Source organism: Phaethon aethereus (genome assembly GCF_964289735.1).
Source record: "Phaethon aethereus genome assembly, chromosome: 11".
In the NCBI taxonomy this organism is placed as follows: Eukaryota; Metazoa; Chordata; class Aves; order Phaethontiformes; family Phaethontidae; genus Phaethon; species Phaethon aethereus.
The window spans coordinates 23,049,242-23,073,600 of NC_138587.1; the positions used below are offsets into that span (position 1 = coordinate 23,049,242).

The following is a 24,359-nucleotide window of genomic DNA, read 5'->3' on the forward strand; positions in this document are numbered from 1 at the left end:
TTAAAATAGAGAAGTTCATTGAATAAATTACATGAATAACAAACGCAAAAGATTTATTTAGTGCATAGCAGCTTTACCATAAGGATGGCTAAGTGACTATGTCTTAAGCAAAATTAAGGTAACCATCACATTTCTACATGTAACATCATGAAATGGCTCTTTGTAGCCTTTGCGTTTGATCTTGAAATGAAATACCTGAAATGAAAATGAAACAAGAGTCTTAGCTGGTACAGACCAAAACTAACTAGTGGGAAGCCACTAACAACTTGACCAGTATGGACAATAGCGGCACAAGCCTTCAGCACATACCTTGACACTATTTAATGGAGTGGGATAGATACAGCCAAGCAGTACTGCGTGACGAATGCAAACGGGCACAAAAACTTCCCCATATAAAGCAGAATGATATTTACTGATTACCTCAACAGTAAAAATCAACAGTCCAAAAATAACTTTTTTTCCCTGTAATTTTAATCATTGTGTTTAGAGCTTGGAAAATAAGGAGCTTTTGAGGCAATAGGATGATTAGCCTACCTGTTTCTAAAAGGTTAAGTAACAGACAGAATGAGTTTGATAACATCAGATATGTCTTCACAGAGTTCTTCACTTGACATTATTTGCCAAGTGACAGCTTCCAAGATGCATAAGGCTCCATGAAATATTATAGCCTACTAATACAATTTCATTCATCAGTCAGCAAGATTTAGACTGTTAGCTTAGGTAATTTTCCTGACAATTAACCATTTTTTTTTTACCATTTAACAGGTAATTAAAACTTTACAAAAATAAAATAAATAAAAACTCAGTCATTGTATACTACTATGCCTCCAAGCCAATACCTTTACTCATTTTTTGCTTGTTCTGCCTATAAACATATTTGCAGATTAATTAAAAAAAATCCATTAACTTACACAAGTGAAACAATCTGTGATGCTGCCCTTAGTTTTAGATCCATGACAGCAAAGTATTTTGCCAGAAAAGGTTTCTTAGAGTCATCCAGAACTCTGACATGAGCTTTAACTGTTTTTCCAATCTCCACCTGAAACATAGTCACATTCCATCAGCTTTCATTTAAACTATTCTCATTTATTAGCATAAACATTTTAATTTTACTTTGTATTACAATTTTAGTAGGGTATTAGAGATAAAGCCCCAAGGTTAGATTAGCACTGATTTTGAAGAATAATCCCTGCCAGCTATGGTTAGCATCAAATTAAATAAATGAATTCAGGTCTTTCAGCTGGCAAGGGCATAATTAAAACATCCAGAAATATCAACACTTATTTTGTGTAAGACGCACCCAAGCTGGCAAGTAAAATCAGTTGGGCTTTTTTTGGTTCATTTTTAAAACATGACATATGGAAAATGACCTTGGGGCAAAACCTATTCCTAAAAGAACTGCTCTCATGCACTTTAACCAATAGGAAATGTAAATTAGTGTGTTCACATAAATTATGAATTAACATAGCTAGGTAAACACAGAAGTTGAGATTTTTGCCACACAGAACATGAAGTAAGAGACACTTGACACTCTGAAAGATTTAGATCCTAAAAGGATAAATTTGGGACGGAGATCAAACTATTTCACTAAGGAGAAGCTGCAGCAGAAGGCCCTGACCACTACATCGTATCATCTTGTACAAGTCTCATCTTTTATGTTCATGATCAGCACAAGGAATCAGGGCAATCTTGATCAGCTAATAATGCTGGTTTCAAAGCCACTAACCTTGTCAACAACTCGGACATACAGTTCCTGTATATCAGATACATAAATTTCAGCTTTAGCTGGGGCAGGGAAAGCCAAACACAAGTCATGAATCATTACAGTCACTGATCCTGGAAGCAGAGGATGTACCTGCAACGCCGAAAGAAAATTGTATTATAGCACTTATTTTCATTTGTCTATCATTCATAGGATAAAATTTATATCACTTTTCAGTGCAAACAGTTGGATGCCAAAATCTCCAAGCCTTAGACACAGATAACACTTCCACCAAAGTAAAAGTACAGCTGTAAAATGTATGCAAAAAGCATACTATTGAGCTAGTGCAAACGGCCTCCGGGCAGCAATTGAATTACATATCTTAATCTAGAAGCAGTGTGGCATCCTGTTATCCTCCTTCTGCCATCAGAAGGACAAAAAACCCCACAACAAATCATTCAGAGTGATGAAACTTTTTTTAGTGGAGTGAAAACCAAAATGGTAAGGGGGGAAAAAAAAATAAAAATCAAGGAATGAGACTGTGCTTATAAAGCATCGGTATTGCTTCCTACTTTACTGTTACTGCTTTTAATCCAAATGAATAGCCACAATCTGGTGGCAGATCTTCCCAAATAAGAGGAAGATTGACAAATCAGGTGTTTCTTTGATACAACTATTATGATTATTTTATTGATTTTTTTAATACAAAGAACATACACGTTGCACTTCTCAGAATACAGAGAGAATCAAACAACTAAGAAAGAGACCTCTGCTCACAAATACAAGCCCTCAGGACTAGGCACCAGTCACAAAGTTGTCTCCACACACTTTCTCAAGGCCACGCATCCAAACCTTGCTCACATAATCTCTGCAGTTCTCTTGCAGTCTGCCTGACCTTGCCACACACCTCAGGGATGGCCCCAACTATTCTCTTTGCCTTCACAGGTACCTTCACTTTGGCCAGAGACAGGGCAGGTGTTTGGTGTCCTATTCTATGCACTCGTCTGGCCTATGAAGGTGAACTCTGAAACAAGGGGTGGTGGACAGCCAGGCCCCCCAGTTCAAAGGAATTTAATACAGTTCATAGCATTACTTGGCAGCACTACAGGAGTCAGCAGCGAGAGCAGTGGGAAGAGCTGACATTTTGTTCTTTGAGGGCACCGCTCTTACTTTTGCCTCAAAATAGAAAGGAATAAAAAGTTTTAACACTGTCAGCTTTCAGAAGAGCAGCAGTTCCCAAAGTGGGTGGCTAATAAAGGTGCTGGGGGCATATATTAACAGAGCTGTGGAAAGAATAGCAGGGGATGTGGCCAGGAGGAGGCAGCCAGCACCATCACCAGGAAGAAGATGTCATGGAGCTCAGTTTGGGCTGGGAGACCAGAGAAAATAAGCTACCAGAGCAGTGGGCTGAAAGGGACAGCAGGTATAAAAACTGCTCCTGTCCCAGCCACCTCTTCTGTTGTCATCTCCTGTTAGGTGTCCAGTGGCTCCCTAGTATACAGCGTATTTCACCTTCTACCACTATTCATTGTTCCCCCATGCTGCCACCCACGTCCAGAAAAGCTGCTGTGTCAAAAAGAGTAAGAGGTATAGAATTTATCCTTGGCAGTTCCAGTACAAAGTCTGAGAATTACTGCTCTAGATAACTCAAATTTAATTTCTCAGAATAGTTTACTATCAAGCCATCCTGCATTAACTTGGCTTCATTGATACCTGTCACGGCATCACCCTGGCACATCAGACTAGAACTTGCTGATTTTCTACACAGACCGTTCTGCTGGCTTCCATAGAAAGAAAAATCCATAGGTGACACTGAGATTTAACTGAAACATAGCACACAGGACTAACAAACTTTTAAAATGTGGGGGTGTTCACTGTTTGGGGTTTTTTGGTGGGCGTTTTTTTTTTTTTTTCCAAAAAGGCTTTTTAAACGTGTTAAAAAGTGGAGTTTTCTCTCCTTTAATGTGACAGGTAGTTAAAACAAACCTCTCTCTGTATTTCACAAAGCCTATCTTGCTGGCAGTGTTCCACCACTTAAGTTCACTGCTCTATTCTGAAATTATCTTGTGTACATCAGTTAAAGCACTGCTAAACCCATGAGGGAGATCTGACTAAAAAACTATTAAGAGTTGAAACAGTGTAAAATGTACAAAAATAAGCTCATCTCTTGCATTTTTTCGCCCACCTCTGTGCCTAGCTGACTTGGTTGGAAAAATATTCCCATCTTAAACTTTTGACATTTAGAGACAATCAAAACGTTTCAACAATACTTTCCATATTCTCAACAATGAAAACAAAAATCCACCTTTATCATCATTATTTCACAACTTTATCAGCTACAAGATAAATCTGTAAATTATAAATTTGTAAAGACTACTCTTTAAAACAATTTGTGTCACTTCCAATTCTTGTCTAATGAAAGCTACAATGCAAATATATAGTTTTATTGTTGTTCACTGTAGAATGCATCTCATATCCTGGGCCTAGATGAAGTCAAGCATAACTATAGTTTAGTCACATCTTCTAGTGGAAAAGTGCATTAAAAACTGCATATGTAGATCAGAAATAAAATCTCTAGTAGATATTTATTCACAAAATCAGGATGAAATACTGTGGTAGCAAAATATCCTGAAATAGCACTGGAAGAAGAATTTGAAGGTTTCAGAAGTACTGGCCTACACAAATATTCCAATATTACTCTAGAAATCAATTAATCTTTTGTATAACACTTCTGAATAATTCTGTCATATTATTTTTCATTTTGTGTTTATGAAATCAGGAACACTTTACTGCAAAATTGTAATGGGTAAAGAACAACTTGATACTTGCCTTTATCTTGTACAGAGCATACGTATGCATCACAACTGTAGTGAAACAGTTTCCTATACCTGAAACTACACATGAAACTGCTAGTGCAAAGATCCCCTGCCTGAAGCTGACTGTGACACGCAAACACATCCAGGATTCAGTTATTGCCTCTCTATCCATGTGTACTCAAAAATGACCAGTAGTGACTAAACTGCAGAATGATAATCAGGTCACCAAAAAGACGTAAAATAACAACTTCACTCACCAAAGCAACACCCTGAGTTTCCTCATGAGCCACTCTTACAACATTTGCAACACTGGTATTAATGAAAAAATATCCAGAACCTTCTCTGATGAAAAGTTCTGCCTGCAAAACCAGAAAAGCATCCAAAATCAGCTTGCAACTTTCCAGTACATTGCTAAAACTAGTATCCTTACACATATTATATAAGTTTTGATGTTCTCCTCCCTGCAGTTAGAAAGTACCAGAATAATTCCTTACCTGTATGTCAGGGTGATTGTAAATGGAGACGTAAGTAGGATTCACTTTTACATCCTCCACTAGGATCAGTTCAATAGTGGCAGACACTGGTAGAAGAGGTTCATACTGAAAGAAACAATTCTAGCTGTTATAGCAAACACTAAGTCAGAAAAGAGTGCAAGTCTCTTGTATATGCAGGGAAGGATGCTTAAAGCAGAGAAACAAAAAAGAGTCAGAGATGGAGAAGTTTAGGTTAATAGCATGTTCACAAGATCTAGTAATTGGCTCAGCTGCTAGCTCTCTTCTACAGGTAAGGTCAGATACAGGACATGCTGTTGCATTCTGCATCTCTGACCAAGACAAAGAACCAAGGCCTACGCGTTGAAGATGTGGTGGGATCAGTTAACCAAGTCTGACATACACAGATAGGTTATTAACTCAGAGACACGTTGTAAGGTCATACAAAAGAAAGCATAGAGACAGAATGTTTTCTTCTACTTCAAGCTCATCTTTTTAGGCTTCTTCCTAGCAGGCCACCAAAAGAAATTCTTCCTTAAATGTAAGTACATAAACACTGGACCAGATGCAGGTTTAATCATTCACTCATAATAACATTAGCTTAGAAAGGGGAAATGTTTTTTAGAGGAAGTTAGTATTATGTACCCATTTCACCTAATTAGCAGAATTATTTCCTTGATGCAGAAAGGATGTCATCTTTCCCTAATGACATAACAGGATGCTCCACTTAAACATGGAACACTGATCAAAATTTCTTAATACACCATCTATTAGTTTTTTATTTGTGCTTCGGTCTGTAAGAAAGAAGTATAAGTACGGACAAGTTAGAAAGCAGAATATAGCTTTCCATTTCTAATGTATTTGAAAAAAGCTGACGAATTACCTAATTTAAAGAAACAACACATGAGCCTATGTAACTGTAGCAGAAGTGGTATCTACAACTACTCTTCAACTATCAAAAAGATTCCTCCCAAACCTAAACACAGACTATAACTCCAGTGCCATTTTACATGCATGTATCCCCCACTGAAATACAATAAACATCTCTGAACTTGAGGCAAAGTTTGGAGAAATCACTTTTCTAATTATCTCTAAATGTAAGAAAGAATATTGAATATTGGTTTAATAAAGCAGAGCACAGTGAATTACAAAATGATTGCAGAACACCAAGTGTTCTTGTTACAACTCAATTTTCTTAAGAGAAAAAAAAAGATACAGACCCAAATGTCTTAGGTGGCAAAGTAACTGTGTCTCTAATTGAGTAATTTTGCCTAAGTTATAGAGAAATTCTTCAGTAGAAATGCATCTACACCATGCTTTCCAGCAAGACAGACTCGAAACCTCACTGAAAAGACAAGAACCAGCTGGCAATACAGATAACCTTCCAAAGCATTTTACCATCCAGATGCCAAACCTTGGACGTACTGACAGAAATCTGGGCCACAGGATATTTCACATTATTAGTGCCCATCTGTTACCTGCTTTGAATTAAAATACTGTAACCTCTAGCTCCATATTTTACTCTTTGGTCTCAACTCTTATTTTCATAGTACGAGTCAGAACCACACATAGTCAAAACCCACCTAAATCTTGCTTAACAAAATTAAACAGAGTTGCAATTTAGTGAATCAGGATAGTTTAAGAGTTATTTACTGTGCATGTCAGGTTGTTCCATAAACTGAAACCTGCCTTTACATTCAGTTAAAAAAAAAAGTGACACAAACAGAAAATTGCAATCTCTTTACATCTGTCGTCTTTGTTCATCATCACCACTTTTTGCTGTTGTTCTTTCCTATGTTGAGTACCTACAAACTAAAGTATTTTAGGGAGTGGCTAATGACTTGAAAAATTAGAGCCCACGCTTATAGCTGGCACTGCACAAATGAGTAGATCTTACAGAAGTGACAGACAATGTGAGGGGGAAGGGGAAGGGGAATTAGTCAGAGCCCAGATTTCACATATGGTCTATATAAGGAGATCAGCTAGCTTTTGCTTTGCTCACGCAGAAACTTTCTACCAATTTTTGCAGTGGAAATAATACATTTGCTTTCCCCAGTGACAGCTGTACTAAGCACATGGTTGCTTTAATGAAGGACAAGCAGCAGAGATTGACCAATTCATTAAAAAACCTAAACTGAAACAAAACCAACTGAACCAATTCTTTGTAATCCCCTTGCCCATGTGGTTAACAAAAAGAAATTGGATGTATTTGATATGTATAGTAGCACGTAGTGCAGAGGAAAGCAGGAAGAGCCATGAACATTATAAAAACATTGTGGTATGAATCTGTCTTCAGAATCAGCTATGGAACGGCCTTATTTTTAAATTACTATGCATCAAGGACATAAATATATGTGAACACGATACATTAAACTTCATAGGAAAATAGCAACAAAAAAATCCAACAGAGTTCTGAGTACCGGTATTTTTACTTTAGCTGCCCTCAGATGGGATTGCTGGTATCCTGCTGCAGTTGCAGAGATGGCAGTTGTTCCAGACTCATGATGAACTAGAACAGTTTGTAAGCCTAGAATCAAACAAAAGGTCAAATAAATCTGATTACTGGGAAGAAAAAGATTAAATATACAGTGCTAATCTCTTCCATTATCATTCTAAACAGACAAGGATTTTGCCTCTCAAGGCAGGTTCTAGGCATCAGGTTTGGTTCTTTTTTTTTTTTAATAGCACAAACTTAAAATGCATGTTGAGGAGAAGCTGAAATATGATGGCAGATTACAGTACTTTCTTTAATCAAGCTCAGACATTACCAAATAGATTTAAACCTGACCTTCTTCAAATAATGAAATGCTCATTTAAACTAATTCATACCATGCATTTTCTTTTGACCACTTCCATCTTCTTTCAGAGTCAGCTCCATTGGCATATCAGGCTCAATATTAGCTAAGGACATTTTTGTTGATTCCCACGTAACACTAAGAGAACTGAAGTTATCAAATTTACTGCCTTGTTGGTCATATGCAGCCAAATTCAATATTGGATTGCGATAATTTGAAACAGGAACCTGAAAAAGAATGAGTACTTTGAACTGAAGAGATGCAAGAGGATATTTGAATCATTAAAAGAAAAAAATGTATACCGAGTTCCATGAAATTTATTATAACATGCATTACATGAGTAATGCTCATTAAAATGAGCCATTAATGCAAAGTCATTAAACTGTACTTCAACTGTAAGGGGTTTTTTTGGGGGGGAGCAAGAGGGTAGGGTTTTTTTAGCCAGTGAATTACCTTAAAACAAAAATCAAACCACACAGCTCAACTATGTTGTCTTTGGAATTCAAACAGAGAAATGAAAAATACTGCTATTTGTCAGAAGGTGTTACTCAAAATTCCAGTGCTGATCTTGTGAAATGCATTAGCAAAAGCACTGTACTGATGTAGTCTAACTGACACATAACTGAGCTAGAAAAGCCGGAAGTGACTTATAACACACAAAAATCTCTTTCTTATCTTGTTATTAAATAGGAGTTCCTTAAAATGATTCATCAACTCAATACACATTGCAGTTTTATGAAAGTAGGATGACTTTTATATATTTGCCTGGTAACATCAACATGACAAAACACACAGTTTACTCAGCAGACAACATGTGACCAGCACTCGTTAGGATATAGAAGAAAGAGTTCTTTACGCTTGATAATCTACATGTATATGTTGTCCAATTTATTGTGACTCAGATTTGCAAAGCTGAATACATCTGATGTCACTGAACAACACTCACTGTATATACTTACATTGGTATCTTCACATCAGCAGTGTTTGTGCCTTTACTAATAAGACACACAAATGTACACTCATGTAATAATGCCTGTATGGTAAAATATGTCTCTATATACTTAATGGAATAGCTAGATTAGAGTGAAGTGGCATAGGGAAAAAGTACTTTCATTAGAAACAGCTGCTGGAAACATTCCCCCACCCCCTTTTTTTTTGTGTGTGTGTATTTTTTTGGCTTTTGTTTTAAATAAAAAAGAAGCTTATCTCAAGACAGCAATGCTTCCTCAGTTACACGTTTGTGAGAGACCACAATCCAAATGCTTTTACATAGACTCCTATTTTCTGGTAGGTCCCTTTATAAATGTGTTGGAAAACAGGCGAAGGAAACTCACGTTCAGACTGCTCTCTGCAGAAGTAGACAACGACACCAGTGTGGCCCACAACACTATAGTTACTGCTACTCTTGCAGCAAGGCAGATGCTTTACTTTCTATGTGGAGGTCCAAACACTGATTTTTAAGTTATAAGAACACAGGCTTTTCCAGTCACTCCTCAGGCTTACCACTTGCTTGTTTTGTTGCAGCAAAGGGCAGGAGATATCAAGCTGAGGACTTCCATAAACAGGAGTCAAAGCGAATCGTGAAGGGACAGCACAGATGAACTTGACAACAGCAGGCTCAACCGCTGGAAAAGGGTTGGTGACTGTGGGGTTGTTTCCAACTGTTAAGGCAATAACCTGTACAATTATGAAAACAAGCAGGTGAGGAGAGAGAAGGGGACTACAGAGTTCAAGCATTTGCTATTTCACACATCTCAGTTACGTTCTGATGTCAGAATGAACAAGCAAAAATATGAACCTTGGGGATTTACAGCACCATTAAGACACAGCGAGATGTAAAAGGAGGTGCATATTTCAAGAACAGTTCTATACCATTATCAAAGTACTATTCCTGGGAACTTTTCCTAGGTATTCACGCTTACTACTATTAAACTTGAGTCAAGCAACAAATCTTTTGTAACTTAAAATGCTAACAGGCAGGTATTTTTCTTGCAGAGTGAGAACAGAACAATATTTGTAGCCACTTCCGTGTGTTTAAAAACATCTAATGTTTTATTTTGCATTCCTTTTTTAGCCCTCAACAAAACAAAGTCGATGTAAACACAGAGAAGGCTATCCCAGCATGCTGAGATAGCTCTGGTTACCTGCCTTATCCGCCCATGCAGATGCAACCTGCTCTGGACAACACTGAGGACAGACAGCCAATGTATGCACAGTCATAGACAACAAAAAAATGTTTGTTCCTTTCTGAATTTGCACTTACAGAAATAGCTACACTTTGCACAGCATCCACTGAGGAAACAAGCTAAATGATTTGGCAGCCACACAAAAATGCTTAGGCCTTGCAGAATTACAAGAGAAAAACATTAAATCAAAGCTAAACGCTTTATAAACTGTCCAGTGTGAATAAAGCAGGATAAATCACTTCTGTGTTTTGGAGAAAACAAGACCAGGTGGAAAATGACTACAGCCACTAACACAAAGACTGTACAAATATCAGAGCGGTAAATACATATGGTTGTCATTTGTTTGACTAAATAGAATCACAGTGGAAAGTAAGCTGGTTAAGAGGAGCAGCTCAGACAGAAGAATTGGTTTACTGCAGTAACCTTCTGCTATGATCCTATTTATGCAAACTGAAGCTGCACTTACTAGAATCTGTTTAACACATTCCACAACATAAGGTTTCTGTGGCTTGGCTTTATATTGCAATAAACTCATCATAAACCACTTTATAATGTACTGTTATGAAATGCTCACTCTAAAACCCATACCAGCATCACAATGCATAAACTATGTACTTATCCAAGTTCTTTACTGGCTTATTATAAAAAGTACTCGTTATGTAAAAGTATACGGTATCATAAATCTGTCTGAAGCCTTCTCAATTGCCTTAGCTCAGTGTTTAATGGAGGACAATACAAATACCTTCTGGCACTTACTTGCTCTCCCAGGCTTTTGCAAGATACTCTAACCCAATGCTGTATGTTATTTCGTGATGTAGGAGGTCCAAATAAGGAGACACCAATACTTTCTGCATCCTCCGCGGTGATATTCCTAAAGAACTTTGAAGGTTCTTGTACCCATGGTCTAGGTCCTCCTTCAAATAACATGTCTTTAGAGGAACCCAAAGTCACTAAAGCAACAGATGGAGGATCAATAGTCTGTAATGAATGACAGTTATAAATTAACTATTCTATTTACACATAGTTTGGTTGTATTTTGCAACAGAAACTTCCTTCTTAATGGAAGAGCTCTATTTATTTTTTTGAGTAGGCTATGATTTTTCTCATACAGTGGTTTGTAAGCATGGTTATTTGAGAACAGAATTGTACCAAAATAATTAGCATCACCTACAAGAATTCTGTCCAGTTGGATTACATACACTGCAGCCCACAGACTCAAAGAAAAGTTTTAATGATATTCTAATTACATCTCTTTCATGAAGAGTTACAGCAAGAGAAAGACCCTGAATATACTCTTCCAAGCACATTCAGAGAGAAAGTATTCTACTACATTTTTTTAATAGATCGTACTTCAAATAAATGAAATTTTAGTCTTTAAAAATCCTTTCACTTGACAGTGCTCTCTCCAGCACAGTCCTCTGCATGTAATTATTCTCCTCCACAAGTTTTATTTCAAATCTCTGCAATAAATTCTACACTGATGTGCATCACCGGGACAGCCTGTGCTGTTTATCATCACAGAAGCGAACCTAACATTTGAATACACAATAACCATTTATAGCTTGTGTTCCACAACATCATATTACTCAGGAGCTTAGTAAGAAAGAAAGAGCAGCTAACATAAAGGATAGTTCAATTCTTTCCACAGGTGCATTTTGATAGGAAGAGAGAGAAGGCATAGGAAGCGTTGGCATAAGTGTTCCTCTCTCCTCCCATTCACTCCCTGGTTATATTTGTAATATAAAGGTAAAAACCCAGTGTGAAACTATGGGATTTAGTCTCGAGTGTCTGCCTGCCTTTGGATTATTGTTTCGTTTTCTTCCACTTTTTAAGTTATAATTTTTAATAGAGATCTGACAGAAAAATGCCTGTGTCTTCCATTTCTGGGCTTTATAAACATTTCACTCTACAGAAAGGAGGGAAAAGAATGTGGAAATCACTGTTCTACACTTATATACACATGAAAAATTCCTAATTAAAGTGACTATGCCTCTCTCTCTCATATGGGCTGCCAAAAATAGAACAAGTTTACACACTCTGCTCAGGATGTCTCAGCATCTTCAAAGAATTATACTCAACTATTTAAGATCATTGACAGGAAAAGCACACTTAAAAAGTAAAATTATTACAGTCACAGATTTGTATGATTTACACAAACTTGGTTCCAGATCTGGGGGAAAAAATGCTATGGTCAAATGTATTAGACTTCAGCTTTGCGGATTCAGTGCTAGATCTCTGAAGATGAAGGGAACATAAGCATACTGTTTCGTATCTCCACATATTGACCCTGTACGCAGGTTCTTTGTTCCTGTTTTCTTTAGTGAACTGTCCAACAGGAAAATATGTTTCTCCCATTTGTAGGGAAAAAGCATGCGTTTTCACTGCCATATAAGCAAGTCAGCATTGCATTCTTGCAAAAATCAGTTTATATATTGTGAAAGCAGAAATCATAAGCTAGGTCTACTTTCATTTGCCATTATGGACACAGAATTGTGACCACCCCCTTTGTTGTGGTTTAGCCCCAGCCGGCAACTAAGCACCCCACAGCTGCTCGCTCACTCTCCCTCCCACAGTGGGACAGGGGAGAGAATTAGGAAAAACCTCGTGGGTTGAGATAAACACGGTTTAATAGGACAGAAAGAAAGAAGGGAACAATAATGATAATACCAACAAAGGAATGTACAAGAACAAGTGATGCCCAATACAGAAATTGCTCACCACCCCGTGATCGACAGCCCGTCCCCGAGCAGCGATTTTCGCCCCCCCCGGCCAACTCCAGTTTATGTACTGGGCATGACGTCGGATGGTAGGGAATATCCCTTTGGCCAGTCTGGGTCAGCTGTCCCGGCTGTGTCCCCTCCCAGCTTCCCGTGCACCCCCAGCCTGCTTGCTGGCAGGCCAGCACAAGAAGCTGGACTGTCCTTGACGGCTCAGCAACAACCCAAAACATCAGCACATTATCAACAGTTCCTCATCCCAAATCCAAAACACAGTCTGACACTAGCTTCTGTGAAGAAAACCAGCTCTATCCTGGCTGAAACCAGGACACCCTTATTACCTTATTAAGCCAATTTTAAACAGGTGAAACAGACAGTCAAAAAATGAACTATTTGAGTCTCACGTAATTTTCAACCCATCTAGAGTCTGCTGGAAAGTAACTTGTTAATTCAGGTGTGCTGTGCAAAACAAGATACACATCCTCATTCGCATGAGGGTTGACACCTATTACTGTCCTGCATATTTCTTCAGATTACAGCAATTGTAACTTTTTTGCCAAAAGTCTGAAAAATCGGCAAGGATATCAAATTCACTTTCCACTTCAGAAGATGCAACAATCTCTTAGTTCGCTATCGCACTACTCACTCCTCTATAGTTGGCTTGCATCATCATGAAATCATAGAATGGTTTGGGTTGGAAGGGACCTTTAAAGGTCACCTAGTCCAACCCCCTGCACTGAGCAGGGACATCTTCAACTACAGCAGGTTGCTCAGAGCCCCGTCCAGCCTGACCTGGGATGTTTCCAGGGATGGGGCATCAAACTCTACTATATATATATATGCTCTACAGAGAATGGGTTAAAACACGATTCCCCAAAACAGTTCATAAAAGTTTTTCCTGTGAATCAACCACCCACCTCATTTTTCTTAAACATACATTACATAATATCAACTTGCTTTTTGTCATTTAAAGGTATTTTAAATCATGGGTTGCTTTAGAACAATGAAAACAGACTTACTTTTAAAGGTAGATAAGCAGCAATGGTGATACTAGCACTGAGGTGGACATGACCATGGGTGTAACTAACAACAAGTGTTGTGTATCCTTGAGTTTCAGCTTTCGCTCTGACTCCACTACAAAAATCAGTAGTTGGCTTAAGCCTTCCTGTCAGATAAATTAAAGATATATAAATACATATTTGGAGAGAAATGCCCAGGCATTTTAATGCAAGTTCAACATGGTTTTCCTCAACAAAAGCTTCTCCATCAGAAGTAAGTAGAGCTGTGTTGTCCAACCAAATGGGTAAAAATGTTCACTACTGTATTTCATCTCAAACCCAGTACTTACTGAAGGATCCACATCTCACAATCTTCTTTATTTTCACACTGTCCTAAGCAGGACATGAGCCTTTACTGTGGTACAAACTAGTATAACTTCTATCCCTCACTGAATATTTTCATCTTTCTGTTCAAAAATGAAACTGGCTTGTAATTTAGCACAAATAAGTCATACTACTTAGACAAGCTTTCCTTCACAGAACAACTTGAACTGTACATCAACGGATGAAATGAACACATCATCTCTCTAGCTGAAGGTAAGGTATTTTCATGAAATTTCTCTGCTTACTTCGAGGACATTTGGGGGTTTGGGAGGGGTCTATTTTTTCTTTTTTTTTGAAACAAACAGTACAGCAGCATACTACATAGTGACATTTAAAATAGCTGCCTCTCAGGCAAACAGATGGTACAATGCAGACTGGTTTTACTGCCTCAATAGCACAGGAAAGAGCTTCCATACAAGAGACACTTGGAAAAAATTAATGGTACATCTGAATAACATACTGAATTCAGCAGACATAGGAACAAGCACGTTACTCAATCTCCACTTAGCCCAACAACATTAATGGCAATCTTTGAAAATAACATGCATACTCCATACTCAAAATAAACCTGACAAGAGGAATTTCTTAAAGCAATGAACTTAAGAATGACACAGCTTTGGCAAAATTTAAGCAGCTGATTGTCTTAGTTCCTTCTGAGAAAACAATGAATGGTGTCCTTACAGAAATGAAAGTACTACCGGACAATTCAAGAAAAGCAGTTTTTTGTCTTTGCGTTTTTGTAAGTCTTCCAATGCTACCGCAAAACACAATATATGCAGACCCCTCTTATGAGAAAACCCATCAGCTTTGTTACAGAAGCATGTTAAAAATACTAAATCAGTAAAAAGACATACAGGAGACTACATATTATCTAATAAAATAATTGCCAAAATGCTTTAAGAGTCCCTCAAAACATCAAAAATATCAAAGAGAAGTTCTGCATAAAAAAGTAAACCCATCCTCAAAATGAAACTACTGTGATCCCCACCTCTGAAAGTAAGCACCTCTCAGAATATTGTACACAGCAACTGAAACAGTGAGAGGAGACGTGTAACTTACTAACATCTTAATTTAGTTTCAAAACAGGGAGGGGGTCAAATCACCTTGAAGTGGCTTGAACACACCACGGTTTTCTACTTCCACAACTAGATCAAAGTGTGAGCAGTCGCTCAGTGGGACCATCTCGCCCATTTCAACATTTGTTAGGCCGTTAATGCTCAGAGGCAGCTCCAATATTTGGCCAACGCGTGCTTCAACTTGACATGGTGTGAACTCCATCCCACTAGGCTCAGTTACGTACACCTGAAGGAGGAATGAAACACAGGTTAGAGACGTATGAACAGAACTCCACAATACAGTACCAGAAAAAAGAAGAATAGACTTCAATATGCTCTCCTTATTTTCATTAGCCCTCTCCTATACTTCTCCTAGCTGCTGACTTCTCTGATGGCTGGAAACAATTCTTCTCAGATTAAATAGTGCTTTTGTATTTACGGGCTGCAGAAAGGTATCAGAAAGGGCCAGAAAAAGGTTGCTACTATTTTAGTGCTCTTCTCCCTTAAGAGTCCAAGTTCACATTAGTTTGGTGATCGTTTTACTGCTCCTTCTATAATTCTCTCTTCCGCTTTGTGGATTTTAAGGTGTGGATTAAGTTGCACGGTCTCTCCAGGAGGTGCAACAGGGACAAATTTAGTATCCCACCTTGACTTTCAGAGCGTAAATATTTGAGCTGGACCTGACATAGCAAGGCTCCCCAGCCTCCATTGCTCATAGCAGCAGGTATGTAGAAGTTAAGAGAACTAACGGCCCAAACATTTCCCCAAAGGCTTTTTCCATGCCCCCCTTTCCGGCATTTCTGTTGACAAAACATTTTTAAAGGTGTCCAGGGCTCAACATTTCCCCACAGTAATATGTCAGAAATCTAAAGTAAGTGAACAAATATCTAGTAATCTAACAATCTTCTGCTTCAACAAGTAATCTTCATGTGAGAGAGACTTTTGAAATCAAAAGGATTACTTTCAAAAATAAGACCAGCAGAAATTTATCTTCCATGCTATTATAGCTGGTATGTTGATGAACAAGCCTTAACTGTATTATTTGCTACTTTTTCCATTAATGTTAAAGAATTCACCACATAAACTGCATAGTTTATAACAATCCCTACCATCAAAGCTTTTCATTTGCAATATCTTAACTGGCTAACCATCTGCAAATGGCTTCAGGATAGAATATTGAACCATATGGTACAGAGTTAAAACTGTAATCCTTGTGGAACAGAGTTAACTATTCCTAAAACTTGCTCACTGAGGTTAATAAATAGAACTCTTCAGAGTTATTCTACAAAGAATGCAATTCCTAACACAAGAACAAAGGCATTAAAAAATAACCTATTCAGATTGTGCAATACACTGCTCTGAAAGCTCACATGAAGAGAAGTATTTTTTCTGTCTTCAGGCTTTGACTTATGTTTGAGAATAAGAAGTTTTAACTGAAAATCTTTGTTTCTGATCTCCTGCTGGTAACTGTCGCACTGCTAAAAAACAGCATCCTGGGTTGTCCAGAGACTAATTTCAGAGCAAGTCTATAAACTAAATTCTGCACAAATTTTGATTTGTGTCATTATTTTAAACGTTTAAGTCACTATTTTAAGCATGAAATTTAGTATCTCCCTCAAATTCACTTTGTAGAATTGACATAAATAATCTGAGCACAAAACTCAAGCTAATTTGCCCCTCGAAAAACCCATCATTAGTAGATGCAGCTGTTCAAAGTAAAACTTGCCTAGAAAGATCTTTCCCAAAACACACATACTAAAAAAAATTAAAAAAAAAAAAAAAAGAGAGAGAGGGGGGAAAGATGTCTGCTTGTATAACGCTCTCTTCATCCTGGGACAGTCTTAGCAGTCTTGACCACATGCATTTTTTAACATTTTTGTCAAAAGGGACTTTGGTGCAACAGAAGTGCAGTATGACAATTACAGCAGTGCTGCACATAGGAATACTTAAAAATTATGAGGTATTTTGTATATCTAACATCTATATCTATGTATATTTGGTGCAATCAGCTTGTTCCTCACCAGTTGCTAAATTACAGGCATGTATCCTGGAAGGAAGGTGCACTGCCCCAGAGCTTGCAAGATGTTCTTCCTAATTCAACTTCTATGCTCCCTCAGAAACAAAGACCATCACCTTTACAAAGCCTTAGCCAGATGGAGGTTGTTCGCCCGCCTCAATAGTATCTGCTTGGCATAAATAAACCTATTTCACTTAGACAAACACAGCCTCTGGACCCCAGCTTATCCACACATGCTCAGAACACTCTCTCTTCGTTTTTCTGACGTCAGGAGCAAATTTCCTCTTCTCTGTCAGGTTTCCATTCCAATGTTTAGCTCTTTGCAAAAGCCACGGAGTTAAAGCGTGTATTAAAATGCCTGAATTTGTGAAGGTAGCAGAGTAGTACTACTTCACAGTAGTGAATACACACCACAGTAGTACTTACTTTGAGTTCTTATTCTATCATGTTACAGGTCTCGCGGTTCCTAACAGCTTAACAGAGAGAGTAAGCGCTGACAGTTTCATTAAGGAAAATTATTTGTGTCCAAAGGACACAAGGAGTTATTTCCAAATCTGTAACATTCTAGAGAAAAACTTAAGATTGTAAATTTAGTGTTAACCAGAGCAGCTTCTTCACTTATCTTTGCACGCTCTTTCCTGCGGGGCCATTACATATACTGTTCCTGTTATTTTCTTCACTCCATATCACACACTTATCGCTCCAACCAAATCCTAAGAACAAGGTATGATTTGCACAGAGACCACAAAATCCCTCTTGGGAGCTGTATTTTTCATTCTCATTTTCTCCTAATTTTCCTAAAAGATTTTTTTTTTCTTGGCCAGCTTGGTTATCTAGATTCATTATGCATCACTGTATAGCATTTCAGCTAATTCTCCAGGCAGGAATTTCCTTGCACATCTTGATGATATCTGTCGTCATTTTATATTGAGGGAAAACACCCACCTCTCACCATGCAGAATACATTTTTAGTTTGGTTTGTCTGCTTAGATGGCTAGGCCAGTAGTAAATTACTATTTCCTTCTTGCACTCAAAACTTTCAACAAGGAAAAAGACTTGCCAAGAAAATCAGGAAGGGGCAAAAATGGGACTAAAGTTAATGCAGTGGAGAGAGCTTGAATCCCCAGAAGCACCAACTCTGAAACAGATCACTTAACCTGCCACAGGGCAGCAAGGAAATCTCTTGGGAATATTTTGGAAAGGGAAATGCTTATGGCATTCTCAGCTTCTTCACTGTTTCCAGAAGCCATATTCAAGAGTGATCATGGAAAAATAAGCATTTTACCTTCATTTCTCCATAATGCAACGGATTCTGAACATCAATTGCCTGAATAACACTGACACCGATATCACTTCCAGTTGTCATTACTCCTTTGACTGTCACTGTAGCAACTGCCTGGTTAGAAGAGGACCAGCTGAAATTTCCACTTCCACCGTGAGCCTAGAATAGAGAGAGAAAATCTTTCATATATTTTATGAAGTATATGGCTCTCACATTTCTTAGCTGTCAAGCCTTTGAATATCTTGCATGAAAACCAGGGACACACCGAGCAACGACAATACTATAATTGAGGAAACACAAATAAAGTAACACCTCAGAACTTTCAAATAAAGCAAGGTCAGGTAAGAGAGGAGAAGATTATCACCCTTCATTCATTTTAATTTCAGCTTTCTTCATGCACCTATCTTATGTGCTGACCAGTGCTACTAACCCAAATATCTCTCTCCCAACTGCAGAAGTCTGATGCTCGCAACTCCCAGTAACTGATAGCGCTTAGACTCAGCAGAGCATTTCACAAATCAAGGCACCAGAGGCCTGGCACATGGGATTATCGTACTTCTGAAAAACTCCCACTGTTTCTCTGTTGCTGACAGCCGAAGTGCCGATTTTGGGTCTCCGAGCTGCTAACCTGACACTCTGTACCTGCTAGCTTCTTTCAATGGGAATTGTTAAGGAATCTAAAGGAAGAAAAAAGAAGGTACGTGGGAGGTAGGGAGGGAATGAGGCAAGAAGGGGAAAAAAAAAAAGAAAGAAAAAGTCCCTCTCTTCTCGGCATTACTTCTTTCATTTTATGCTGATAATCAGGACGTCTACCCGCAGCCATTCAACAAACGTGCTGCTGCAGCAAGCCAGCAGTCATGGAATGCGCTATAGGCACATACGGAAACTGCCCACGCTTGCCACAAGCACCACGAGGGCCTGCAAAATCTACAGGCTACACTCCCACAATGGCTTTTCAAGGAAGGGGTCAGTAATTGCCAAACTTACAAACTCAGTTTTATCATGCAGATTCCCATTAAAAAAAGAAAAAGCCAACAAAAAAGAAAACCCCACCCTCTTCCTAGAGCTCCCAGCTCTTGAAGGGTTTTTTCACAATTAGAAGACCCTAAGTGAATGGAATTATGCTGCAGAAGGGTAAGAACTAGTTACTTGATATTATGGTCCACATCAACAGAAACAAATTATTACACCCACTGTATGAACACTTGGCAGCCAGGACAGGGTCATATCTGCTACAGTTCATGTTTTATAAAGTGGAGGGCCAAGAAACATTTTGCCAGCACAAATACAGTATTGTCCTCCCAGATGTGTAACAGTAGTTACTGAAAAAACATAATCATTACAATGCTCTGAAATGTATAGGTTTTAAACACACTATTGTGAGCTATAGGAAGTGTCTGTTGTGACAAATACGGTGCAGAAAGTTATACTGAGAATGATGCATTTTTAAAGGAAGTTAAAAAAAAAAAAAACAAAACAAAAAAACCCCCAACTTTCACACTCCAAAATAGATTTCAAAGTTCCATCAGAATAAAACAAGGGTGAAAAGCAGAGCAATTTTTTGTTTACTTGTATTGTTTTCATTTCTTTAACTTCCTCAGCATTTGCTCTAAACCACTTCATAATTAAATTAAAAATGGAAAAGATGATAAGTCTTGTCTAGAAGGTTAGTGTGCAAAATAAATCTAAATCACGCAGCAGCTTAGCTAATAACTTTTACCGGGGAGGGGGGGGGGGGGGCGGAAATCAAAAGGACAGTCATTTCCCTTTTTCCTTCCCATGAGCATGTGCACAACCTGATTACAGAAAGGGCAGCGGACAAAGACAAATGGCTAAGTAGGTAACAGTGTGTGACAGAAGGAGATACATGGGATGTGGCAAAAAACATTTCAAGAATGTGAAAGTTCAGAATGTTTTCTAAAGAAATTTTCAGTTAAAACAGGGAAATAAGCAGAAAACATAAAATAGAAATACCCAATTCTTAGTAATTCTATAGAATCACATGTCCTTGCCACACAAACCAGATGCATTACTACATTTTTCTCTCTGGCAGTCAATTTGCACTGAGGAGAGAAACTATAAACCAGTCTCTGTTTCAGTCTAATCATTATCCACAGCCTGTTAGCTGAACTCCACTCCACAAACTGCTACCAGTGACAGTGATGCCCTCACCACTGATCTTCACAAAGATGGCACTTTGCTCCTCGGAAGGAAGGAAGGAAGGAAGGAAATATTGGTGGGTTTGGAGTTTTTTTGGTTTTTGGGTTCCCCCCCCCTCCCTTTTTTACTTGCAACAGAAGCCATCTTATTAGCACAAATATGAACACAGCAACCAACAGAAAACCAGACAGCTGATAAAGTAAAACCTGAAAGTCATTCTAACACCATTTAGAAGGAGTTACTTTAGCTATGAACAGAATTTGGCTAGATCCAAAAATCTCTTTCAACTTATTTTCAGAAAAAGTCTATTCACCACTCTAAAATAGCCTGACTCAAAAACTACTGAGTAGGAGGCAAACACTAATCTACAGGCAGGAACAACAATCAAGCTGTGTGCTACTGTAAACAACCACTAGTATTGTTGAATGGGCAGATTCAGAAAATGTTCTGTTTCACCAAATGCAAACTAATTTAAATGTTGGGAGAAAAATAAGTTTTTATGTTTTTAATAAAAAAAAAAGATCACAGTAAGATAAGAATACTGATGCAATTATTGGAGTAACACAAAGGAATGTTCTCTAGTGAAATATTAGATGATATATGCAAGATAAGGCAAGACAAGAGTAGAACTGTAAGTGTGTTGGGAAACAGAAAAACACATTTACTTTCCGTTACTGGGAAAATTCTAGCAGAAGTTACAATGAAGTACTGAAAATGCATATTTGTACTAAGAATTTTTACCACACTCTACTGGTGTGGTTGGGTATAGCATGAACTAAACCAAACTTTAATCCCACAGAAAATAAAAATTACAGATGACGGTGCTAACCTCAGTGGCGTTAACTTCGGATTTGCACTTATAGAATGCAATTTTATCCCCATGAAACCAATTTATTTACTTCGGACACCATGTGTCCCACTGCCTCGTTTTGTATAGTTTACTTGAAGACAGATCCAAAACTCAGCACTACTTCATGCTAAAAGGGAGAGGTAGGAACTGTGCATGAAACACTTGAGTGCAGCACATGGGCATCATTGTACTGGGATAGGAAGGGGAAACACAATGTTCTTTTCTCCAGTTAGACTATACTCCAGATACTGGAAGACAAGCCATTTGCTTCATGAAGTGTGTAGAAGGATGGGCAGCATGGAAGCAAAGGTTACATAAGAAATGTAAGAAAAAAGTCCCCTTAGAAGGGCATACTATAAATGAAACTGTGGTCATTGCCTCCCTGTAACTTTTTATTAGAAGCATGAGATGTGTGGCAAGTAAAGGATACTGACGTCAAAGGTAGATAGGGTGCTGCTCATTAATCTTGTCATGCCCTTTTTTTTTAGTCATTTCACACTCTGATTCATACTCCCATCCCTTTACAGTAAATGGTAGCCTCTAATGATTACTATAAATTTTTCTACCTAGGATGCTTTCTGCAATTCCAAACCACTCTATGCCTGTGTGTGGTGCATGCGTGATGGAAAGAGGAAGACATGAGGTAAAAGTTGGTGGGGTTTTTATGTTTGTTGGTTTCTTCTGTGCTTTTTTTAAACTACACATTAATTCCCGCAACTAACATCCAACGTAATTCCTCCAAATAAAGCTGTGGATATCACTATGCCTGAAAAATCCACAGTCAACTCTATGAGTGGTTACAGGCCTCACTGTGCCTGCTTGAGCAATACTTGAGCGTTGAGATACTTCTTTGGCATACCTGGATGGTGTACTGGTAGACTCCTGCTTTTGGCTGCCAAGGAAATGTCAAAATGCTGGGTGAAAGAACTATGGGAACATATATTTCAACATCTTGCTGGTTTCGCACTGGAACTGGTAATGTGTGAACACCTCCATCCTACAAAAAGCAACAGCACAGTATTAGAGATGGCATCGTAGTGCTTCCTAGAATGAACATTTAGTCCTTATACATAGACAAGTTGTTGAAAATGTCTCAGGGAGAAAGGAAAGCAACTGCTTAGGGTCACTTAGGAACAGTGTTACTTGTGAGCAAATAGTCAGCTTATAGCTGCAAAGTGTGCTATTGCATTAAATGAGTGGTATTGCTATGGAGATACAGGTGGCCACATTAATTTGTAAGGCAAACAGCAACAAGAAACACACTCGCGCTACTACTAGTTTTTGAAACCTTGTCTGGAGAACTAATTCAGTAACTCTACACCTGCCTCTCCTCTTTGCTCATTCCATTCTGCAGCAAATGAAGACAAAACTCAGCCTAAAAGACCCATTCCTCAACACATCCCAAAATTTACAACTTTGCTGTAATTGTAATGCCATAAACCTCTGGCACAACATCGTGTTTCTTACTGGAGTTCTGAAGGAAAACTTTAACCACTCCCAGTAGACCTCATTCCATTCAAGAGTACCTCTCTGACACAGAGAATGAGCATGGCTTATCATATACAAGGATCTACTAAATCCTACTCAAGGAATCACTGAAACAATTTCACAGCAAATGGGTTGAAGTTTTGAATTTTTCCAAGTTTCAAGCAAAAGCAAATCACTTTCACACCACGTGCCCTAGTTAGCCATACATTCAGCAGCCTGCCCAACTAGCAGAAAGTTAATGAACATTAATTTGAAGAAATTTGCAGGCTGATACATTTGGCAGATTTTCATTCCAGCATTTAACAACACTTACCAAATGACAGAAAACTTTCCAAATGTAACTGAATGCAGAACAAGGCCAGGGCATGACACTGATGATCCTACCACAATAAATCATAAAATTCACTCAGAGAATGTGAGAGGACCTTTGCACCAGCACAAGGAACACTACATGCCCACAAAAGTATCTGCCCTGAAAAAAAAAGATCAGTGCCGTGCACCACTGGTTTAACAGGTGTTTGCCACACAGTAGGAAGCAAAACCCTACAGTCTTTATCTAAGCAAATCCTCTGTTGACTTAATTGACAGTTTTCCTGAAGTAAAGATTTTAGAATTTGGTTCTTAATCTGTTTAAACAAAGATGGCTTAGACCCATGTAATTCTTCCGTTTCCTTTTACTATGTCACTACTGCACGAGTGATTTATTTTTAGGCCTACCAGTAAAGCCGAAGAGTTTTCATAAAAACATACCTGATCTACAACTGATGTCAGTGTAGCATCAATAATGGTCTGACCCTTCTTTATTGCTTTCACATAATGATATGATCCATTCAGAGATGACTTCAGCACCTCAAAATATTCTTTGGACAGCTTTGTATTAATTCTGATATTCTAAAACCAGAATATTAAATAGATATTGTCACAAGTAACTGACATTCATACTGTACAGACAGCCATAAACATATTAGCAACAAATCAATGACAAAAGGAGTAAGAATTTTTCTCCATTAAAGTTTCAGTCTTTCAAAAAGATTGTATCTTTTAGACACAGCATTAACTCCATGGAAAAATATTTACTTTTTAAAATTATCAGTTACATGTAATTTATTATGAAAAGTATCAGTATTTATACCACTAAATAATTCATATTTTACAATAATGTCTCAATTTCATCATTCTTAAACACAAAAGGGGAAGAACATGCAAATATACTGCCCCCATAGCACATTTCTGAGATCTAGCTGAAACTCAGATCTATATCTCAGGAAGCAAATAAGGGCAAGTAAAATAACATTCACATAAATTTGATATTCTGAAAAGCAATAATTTAATAATTTTTTTCTGCTTACAAATGAACTATTTAATTTTTTTTTTTAAGGTATTGTATATTTGGTACCAAGTACCTAGAATTCATCCTA

General features: G+C 38.0%; 1 protein-coding gene across 1 annotated transcript in view; it reads right to left on the reverse strand.

Annotated features, from left to right (window-relative positions):
* Positions 1 to 24,359, reverse strand: part of NUP210 (nucleoporin 210) — a gene marked incomplete at its 5' end in the record, with an annotated part of 66,540 nt that overhangs the window by 20,299 nt on the left and 21,882 nt on the right. Inside the window, 13 exons of the mRNA XM_082004554.1 lie at positions 912 to 1,039; positions 1,727 to 1,855; positions 4,776 to 4,877; positions 5,013 to 5,117; positions 7,430 to 7,536; positions 7,839 to 8,031; positions 9,308 to 9,481; positions 10,747 to 10,968; positions 13,727 to 13,872; positions 15,193 to 15,391; positions 18,447 to 18,602; positions 22,313 to 22,450; positions 23,692 to 23,832. Coding sequence (XP_081860680.1) covers positions 912 to 1,039; positions 1,727 to 1,855; positions 4,776 to 4,877; positions 5,013 to 5,117; positions 7,430 to 7,536; positions 7,839 to 8,031; positions 9,308 to 9,481; positions 10,747 to 10,968; positions 13,727 to 13,872; positions 15,193 to 15,391; positions 18,447 to 18,602; positions 22,313 to 22,450; positions 23,692 to 23,832 — 1,940 coding nt within the window. The remainder of the gene's footprint in view (positions 1 to 911; positions 1,040 to 1,726; positions 1,856 to 4,775; positions 4,878 to 5,012; positions 5,118 to 7,429; positions 7,537 to 7,838; positions 8,032 to 9,307; positions 9,482 to 10,746; positions 10,969 to 13,726; positions 13,873 to 15,192; positions 15,392 to 18,446; positions 18,603 to 22,312; positions 22,451 to 23,691; positions 23,833 to 24,359) is intronic.